This window comes from Haliaeetus albicilla, chromosome 19 (genome assembly GCF_947461875.1).
Source record: "Haliaeetus albicilla chromosome 19, bHalAlb1.1, whole genome shotgun sequence".
NCBI lineage: Eukaryota > Metazoa > Chordata > Aves > Accipitriformes > Accipitridae > Haliaeetus > Haliaeetus albicilla.
In genome coordinates this window covers 22,231,524-22,240,146 of record NC_091501.1, presented here as the reverse complement: position 1 = coordinate 22,240,146, position 8,623 = coordinate 22,231,524, and the positions used below count along the sequence as shown (strand labels likewise).

Below are 8,623 nucleotides of genomic sequence, written 5' to 3'. Positions count from 1 at the left end.
CAGCTTTCTGCTGGTCCTTTGTTGCAACATGGGCTTAAAAAGTTAGATGATAAAGCTTTCTGTATCTAGTAAATAAATAGACAACACCCAGTTAAACCTTTTGAGATGTCTTTCAAGAGTCTCCATTCACACTGCTGTACAAATACTGTCCTTTAATGTCACCATTTACAGACACTTCTAGAAAAAATGTCGCTTCTCTTTTCAGTTGCATTTCCTAGAATTTGTTTGACCTAGACATGGGGTTCAAGTGCTTTTTTGGGGAGGTGTCTGCTTTTGGAAGGACACTAGCAACAGGCAGTCTGGATTTCATTGATTGTCCTTTACCATTATCATCCATGCTGTCCCCTTCAATGCTGTGCTGAGGTACCTTGCACTTGCTTGGTGTTTTATTTGGGTTACTCCATGGAGAAAATGGTCTCAGAAATTATTTCTAATAACACCTCATGATCCATAAAATGATAGTCTTTGGATTGTTCCTCTTTCTCGGCATTTTTTCCTTGCTTTAAGATCCAGTTGCAGTTTCAGTTCCCAACAGAGCAAGCTTGCTGGACAAGGAGAGACAACAACTGAACAAACCTTCGTGTTTGCCCCAGCTCTTGGAAAGAGAGAGGTGGCAGAGGTGGTTTCTGGGGCCACAGTTGCCCTGCAGCATGCTTTCTTCTTATTTCACTGTGCGCAGCTTACTGTGAATGAGTTTGAACAGTCCCAAGGCAGTACTGAGATTTCAAGTGTGTGTGAGACTAAAAGATACCAGCTGATTTTTTAATGATACCTTGGCATCTATTAAGTTTCCCATACGCTTCAATACTGTTGCACATTCCTGCTGTGCTTTTTCCCGCTTTGAAATCCATGGACCTAAACTTTAGTAATGGGAGGAGAAAGGGATCTTGGAGAAGAGAGGAGAGTTCCCCACTTACCTGACCACCCTCCCACTGAAGACCACTGTCCTCTTGCCCACAAAGTGCAACAGTACTGTGGTACCTAGTGGTAACATGATGTTTCTCTTGGTATTGGCACCATAGCAGATACAAATGACGCTACTGACTACGACAGGGCTCCACAGGGTATCTGCGGTGAGGGGAAGCACGGTGGGGAGATAATCTATCAGACCTATGGGCACTTGCCATTTTGCAGCTCTCTGCTGGGTCTTGGGTGGCCTGGGGACAATTGCAGGAAAGAACTATGAGGATGGTATCTGCAATTTATTCAACCTGTGACCCATCTGCTGCAAAACAGAGCCTTAGCATAGCCCTAGGAATGGAGTTAGAATATTTTGTATGAGCAGCAGTAAGTGAGCAGTAATGGTAATGTACCAAGTATCTTTTACCCTAAGGTTTTGGAGCCAGGATCACACATATTTCCTAGCAGGACTGAATGGCTAGACCAGTGGTTTTCCATTGCTTTTGGGTTGCAGAAGTTTCCCAGTAGAGGCGACAATGCCTTCATGGTCAGTCTAGACCTACTAAGACTTTGTTTTTCTCATCATCTTTGACAGAACTTTCATGGTTGTGGTGCATGAAACACCCAGGAAGCTGCAACCTATGATGTTGAAAATCACAGGGCATAGTGGGAGACAAAAATTTGCAGACACCACTAGTACCATTTGTTCACTCAAGTCCTTCTGGAATGGGGAGCTTGAACAGACGATGCAGAATCCACAATTTGGAGAGAAGGAAAAGTTTATTGGTACATTTATAAAAGGAAACAGTCTCTATAATACATTGTTATAAATATTTATAAATATTAGGTGGGACTTAAGACCCACTCAAATAAATAAATAAATATTGCAATATAAATAAGTAATGCTTTCTTACTAGCTGGTGATTGCCAGCATCTCCTTTGAAGAATTAATTCTTCTGACATTTCAATACAATTCTCTATAGTTACAAAAATGTTTTTTGATGTAAAATCCACTGTGCATTCACTCTTAGCTTAGGGTCTAAATCCCCTGGCTACTGATGGAATGAGCAACCCTTCTTACATTGTTCTAAGGTATGAATATAGAGATGGTCTAGAGATTTAACCCCACCAACATTTGTCATCAAAGTTTGATATGGGTTGAGACAGAAATTTTCATGATTCAAACTTTTGGAGGTCCATTAACTTGGAGTCCTAGAGAGCTCTGTGGAGCTTACAACGATTTATGCAAAATGAAAACTTTGCTTGTGTACTTGCACTCCAGAGTTCTCAAGGAGCAAAGCCAAGAAGAATGGTATGGGATTCAAGTAAAATTACTAAACTAGAACATATAAATAAAATCACACCTCTCCACTGTATAGACAGCAAGGTAAAAAGTCTTGCTGTATTTTGAATAAGCAAGAAAATACACAGCTATCCACCTGCCCTGTGATTCTCCTAAATCTGCTAGAATGACTCCTTTCCTTTCAAAACTAATAAACAACATGATGAGTTTAGAGGATGGAAACCAACAAATTATGAGACAGAACTCTTGGTCTATTCCTAATCATTTGGCTTGTCCTGTGCTCCTAAGAACTTATGTGAATTCGGAATCACTCCACACAGGAAAACTCTTCGAACAGCAGAATCAGGGCCTATGAGTTTTCTAACGTAACAACTTGGATGTTGTAGATAAAGAGATAGCTTGTATATATACATACATAGGGGGAAAAAAGAGATTTTTTTAAAATGCTGTTGGCAGGACAGACCCTGCACTAAATCCAGAACAATTTCAATGAAAGCAAGAAACACAGGGGGCCTTATTTTGATTTTGTTACACTGCTGTAACTCCAGTGGCTTCAGTGAATTACTTCACGAGACAGAAAAAAGAACAGGACCAGAATCTAGCCTAATGTCTTTTGCATTATTGCTGTGAGCACACTTGGGACAAACGTACCATTTTCAGCCTGTTGTCAGGCTGTTAAATATACTAAATAAACAAAACAGTAGAACCTGCATCTTGATGTGCAGAAAATGCACACACACCAAAATAAAAACCTCTTCTCAAGTATCTGCCTCACTGGATTTTTGTGCAGCTCATCAGTACCTTGCCATTGATTTCTGCAGACTACATCAAGAATAACTTTCAAAACCACACAGATTTAGGATTACAGGAAGGTTGGATCAAAATGAAAAGAAATAAGGGAGAAAAATAGCAAGTATGTACACAATTTTCAGAGTCCTTGTGGAAATGAATATAGCTCCATTAAAACCAATCAAGCTATACTGAATTCTACCAGCTAGCAATTTGACACCTAAATTACAATAAAAAGCTCTGCTCTGCAGATATTGCATTTAACTAAAGATTTGTAAACTTCAGATATATAGATGGAGGTTAGATTCTGGTAAGTAAACTTACCCATAACATATACCAATCTAGGGAAAAGGTTTTGTCAACATTAGAGATCTCCTGGTTAATATTAAAGTAATTTCACTCTTACAAGTATAAAGCATCTGATACCTGCTCAGAACTAAATAGAAACATGGATGCTAAACTTAGATTTTCCTTTTCTAAATACAAACCTAATTTTGACTCATTAGATGAGAGTCTTCATGAGCTATTAATAGTTTGACGCCTGTAAGGCATAATTTTTTGCTTTTTTTTTTTTCCCTGTATAGTTCAGCAGTGTGCAAAACAAACCATCCTGTTAAACACACTATTGATTATTCATGATCCTGGTACTTCTCTCAGGGTTGGAACTACGCAAAACTAATGAATGTCTTTATATTTTGATGCTAGAATTTAGTGAATATAGAAGTGTGACAGAGAAGCACTTGAGACACAGTAAGACTCTCCTCTTTTTATCCCAAACCTCAGCTTGGATTCAGTAAGTGTCAGAAATAAATCTTTCTACCCAAGACCATTTGATCCTGTCCTGTTCTCCTATCAGTTACTCCAGTTTTCCATGTGTGTTGTTCCTATGACACCAGAATGGTCACTTTTTGACTCATATGGGTGTGAAAAGAGACTGAAGCTCCAACTTAACAGCTAAAAACATATATAGTAATTTATGTATAATAATATAACACACCCTTGGTCGGTTTGTCTGCTGTGCTTGCACAGCCAAGGATGGTGCTAGTAAGAGGATTCCCTGTCTCTGTTGGAATCTCAGATGCTCCAGGTCTCTTCCCAGTTACACCAGTAATGTAACACCAGTTTCTCATTTTATTCAAGTGCATTCTTTTTTTCACTGAGGCATACTTCAAGTGATTCAGAGCCTAAAACATTTGGATTGTATTATTCTTTTCAAAAATGTATCTTCTTTCCAGTAAAACAAAGCCCCAACTGGAAAATGTCCAACTTGTTTTTTCAGTAAACTGTCATCTGTCAGTACAAAATTTGAAATTAAGGATTTTTTTCCCCAATGTCTTTCAGGTGTCTGATAGCCATTTTGACATTCAGACTGAGTGTGTTAGACAGTTCCTTTTGCCTATGATATTTGCCCATGTCTTCAATTTGCAAGTGGCAGGGACACAGTTATCCTGTAATATAAAAGCGAGGACTTGCGTACCTCCTGGCATCCATCATAGCGTGTGGGTCATCTGGGTTGACCACGTCGTTCTGGTTGATTCTCACGGGTTCTCTGGGTATGTGGGAAAAGTCTGCTTGCTGCTGCAACTGAGATCCGAATGCGGAGATCTTTCTCTGTGGGACCAGGATCTGGTGAGGATCCATTGGATCCATATCTGCACTTCTAGTATTTCTGTGGGGCTCAGGTGTGTTGAATCGAAACAAAGGGATTTCATTTCTCCTGGACAAAAACTGGGAGTATGGTGGTGGATTCATACCAGGGAAGAAAGCTTGTTTAACTCTGCCTAAGCTAACCAGGAAGTTGTGTTTGGGAGATTGGTACACATCATAGCCATTTTCCAGCGTCCTGTGGTTGAACACACAGTCCTCTTGACTGAAGTAATGCTTAAGGAAAAAAAAAATGACACCTGTGAGCAGAGGGACTTGGTGAATGACAAGTGCCAATTAAAGACAGAAAGAGGGAGATCTTGCAGCAGGTGTTTTTCTGATCTGCCAGCTCTGTGACTCAAGACAGCTCAGGCTTAGTCAAATGTAGATCTGAGATGCATGCCCATGTTTTCAGCAAAGGTATTATAATGATAACATTGTTTTCTTTTAGAGGGCTGCATTGCTTGCGCTACTCCCAACCCATGGCTCTATGCTACAGTAGGAATTCAGACTGGTCCGTCACCAGATCTCATTCTGCCCTCGTTTACCCAAGCAGGAACTCAGGTGCTTTTTGTCAGCTCTACAACTCAATACAATCAAAGAAGAGAGGAAAGTTTAACCTAAGTGGCAGGTCCCCAGCTGACTTAAATCTGCATCCTCTGCTGTAGTTGTGCAGATTTGCCCTAGGTGAGGAAACAGGCACCACAGTAGCAGACTGCACCTGCCTTTCAGTCTCGAGTCTTAGCAAAGGTCACTCACCGAACCAAAAATGTTTCCTCTCATGTCCATACATAGGTAGCGTCCACTCTTCACACCTGTGATTATTACTGAGCCAGCACCCTCAGACTTGATCATTAGGGCACCTGTTTAGAAAAGCAAAGATGTCAAATCCAAGACCCAGTTCGACACTGCACCGTTGCCTTACAGATCCACAGCTGCTCTGGCTGGAAGTGTCCTCTGGGGATCTGCGCTAACCGCCCACGTGAGCTGGGACTATTGCCCACCCACAATCAGCTTAGCCCTGGCTTTGCCTGTCTGAGTTTTGGGAAGCTCCCAGGATGCCACCACATCTCCAGGTGCCCTGTTCCAGTGCTGCACTAATGTCCCAAAGACAACTTTTTTTCCCCTATCATCCCCTCTGAAGTCCCAAACCACAGGCTGGGGACATTGCCCTTAGTTCTGTCATCAGCCACTACCAGGGGGAGTTTGTCTTCCTCATCTCTGTGACTGCCCTGTGGTATTAGACTATCCTTAACCTCCTTTTTGGTATACTAAACAAGCCCAGCTCCCTCAACTTTTCCTGATAAATCATGCTCCAGGCCCTGACCATCCTGAAAACCCTCTGCCAGAGCAGCTCCAGTTTCCCCACATCCATCTTGACCTGGGGTTGCTATAGTGCTCCAAGAGCAGTTTCACCAGTGCTGAGTAAAGTGGGAATAACAATTTTCCTTGATCCACTGACCACAGTAGGTGGTTTGTCTTCCTCTCAAAGTGAGCGTGCTGTTGACTTATGTTTGACCCCCTACCCAGCAGGGGTTATTGCAGCCCTGATGCATTTATCTGGCATCTCAGTGGTGACCTGGCGGAGATTCAGTCACCATCCCTTTCATGACCCCTTTCGTTGCCTGATTTCCACCCTTCCTGCTTCATCATCCCAAATACTGGTGTATTTGCTTCATGGCAGCTATGGGAAAAACAAAATACTTTGCTGTCTGTTGTTCTCTAAAACATCACACTGGTTCTTGGCCAACATACCTAAAATGAGTTTTATAACACCTTTAAATACACAGGAAGAATAACAACAGGACAGTACAAGCATTCCTGCAAGTATTTCATTAGTAATTCCTAAAAAAAAATAAAAAAATAGTAGAACTTGATCCTTTTTTCTCCTCTATTAAATTACAACTTTTAAAAACATCCTTTCCTCCTTATATGCTTATGTAAAAAACATCATTACATATGCTTGCATTTTTAATTGAGTGTATGAAGAAGACCCTATGCAGCAATAATAATAAACACGACTTTATAATGCCTAGCTACTTGTGATTTGAGTGCTGCTAAAAGAGAAGTACTTTTGAAATGCTATGAAAGAATCCTAAGTCTTAAAAAACTCCCATTTTTCTACTAAGTATAGTGTTTGGGCCAGGTATTCAGCAAAGGAGGAAGAATACCTTAGTTTTCCGTGAAAACAAACTACGATGAGACAATTTGAGATCCTTTTAGTTACAGTAGGGAATAATTACTTCTCATGAACCCCAAAGGCTTAGCACTTTTTTTATGACAGTCTGGCCTTTTGAAGTTTCCCCCTTTTTAACCGACCTTTGCATGCCCATGTTCTATGCACATTAGAGTTCATTTTAGTAGTTATCAGCTCTCTACCCCAAAATAAAGATTTTATGGGTGCTATCAGTTTTCCACCACTTCTGTGGTGAGTTCCCTCAGTGCACTTCCTTTGGTAATACTGTCACTGCAATGGGAAGTAGCTATCTGGGGGATGTCATCACCAACCTCTGATAGGAACTTCCACAAGAAGCTGTGGATAAAATCATGAAGTGAATGATAATTCAGGTAGTTTTTGCTTGCAGAGTATTACAGGTACCATAGGACTTTACTTCTCTTAGGCGAAGAATGAAATTCCCCATCCACCAGATTTCTTTGGAGCAATTTTATTTGTTAAACAAAAGGAGGTTCATAATTATGTATATTTTCCATCCTGTAGCTACACTCTTCTGTCTGCCTGCCTAAAGAGAGGAGGAGAATTTCTATAGATAGTGAGAAAGCAAAAGTCTTGTTCTCCCTCCCCTGCTCCCATGAAGACTGAGGGTCCATAGTAAGCTACTTACTGTAAATGGTTTGGTGAGGAACACCATCGACGTAGCCATCAGCGTTGATTTGGAGATGGAAGCTGTTCCTCTCCGTATCTGTGTAGAGGTGTGTCAGGCGATCTCCATTCCCCCAGCTGGGATTCAGCAGCGGAGAGGAGTTGGGAAAGGCGAGGGTAGCCTTCAGGCTACAGAGTACCAGCAGCAGGTACCCCAGGCAGCTGTAGGGAGTGCTCGGTGGCATGGCTCGCTGTTCCTAGCCGTTGGTAGGTATCTGCAACTTGATATGTCTCTGCGCTTCTCGCTTGCCCTTGGTCGCCTGTGTCTGGAGTGTGAATCCTCAGACAGGTTCCCTTCTTTTCTGCAGAGGCTTATAAAGAGCAGCAAAATGACATCACACAGGAAAAACTTCTCCACATCCTTGATTTTTGCCAAAGCAACATTTTAAGTGTCCCGAAACCTCAAGGGAAGGATCTCTGGCTAAGGCGCGGGGGGGAAAAATGTAAGGTTTCTAAAGACAGCTCACGAAAGCTAATCATATGTTCAGATGTTATCTACAACCCTGTGACATCTGAAAGCTTCCCACGCCCCTACCGTTAGATCCAGGAAGAGCAATCCACTGCACTTTACTTTTGCTGAAGGGAATGACTCTTCAGACCTGAATTATCTTTTTTTTTCAGATATGTTTATTCAGATTCCCACCTCCCCTCTCAGTTTCCAGACTACATTCTGATTTAGTGGAAACATCAAATACTGCTAAATTTTTTTGCAAATGTATCAAAAGGTGATATTAGGTTGTCCTGGCCCTGATTCCCCCTTTGCTATGGTGTAAGTTTAGCAGTGAGCCTGTTGGGCTGGTATTTGTCACTCCGTTTAAGCAAAGGAAATTCGATATGAGCAGAACCCACTTCAAATAAGCTGTCCCTTTTTTTTCTCCTGTTTCAAGTCACCTAAATAATTCAAAGTTGGCCAAACAACTGAAAATTACCTGTAAAACACTTAAAAATTGCATGTTTCTCCCTGCATTGCACATCTGGCTGGCAGTCTTTTACAAAGTCATACAGGTTAGCATGGCCAGTAGATCTAGGATCTGGATCAAACCTGAAATCACTCACATTGGCACATTTTTATTACTTCAGGTACAGCAAGCAAGCTTGGAAGGACT

At 41.4% G+C, this 8,623-nt stretch overlaps 1 protein-coding gene across 1 annotated transcript; it reads right to left on the bottom strand.

The window, feature by feature from the left end:
* Positions 1-4,105: 4,105 nt before the first annotated feature.
* On the bottom strand, positions 4,106-7,976 carry FGF23 (fibroblast growth factor 23). The gene is made up of 3 exons (XM_009925715.2): positions 7,480-7,976; positions 5,396-5,499; positions 4,106-4,873 (listed from the first exon to the last, which is right to left on the bottom strand). Exons 1-3 carry the CDS (start codon positions 7,700-7,702, stop codon positions 4,436-4,438), a joined length of 765 nt encoding a protein of 254 aa, XP_009924017.1. The 5' UTR covers positions 7,703-7,976; the 3' UTR covers positions 4,106-4,435.
* Positions 7,977-8,623: the final 647 nt, after the last annotated feature.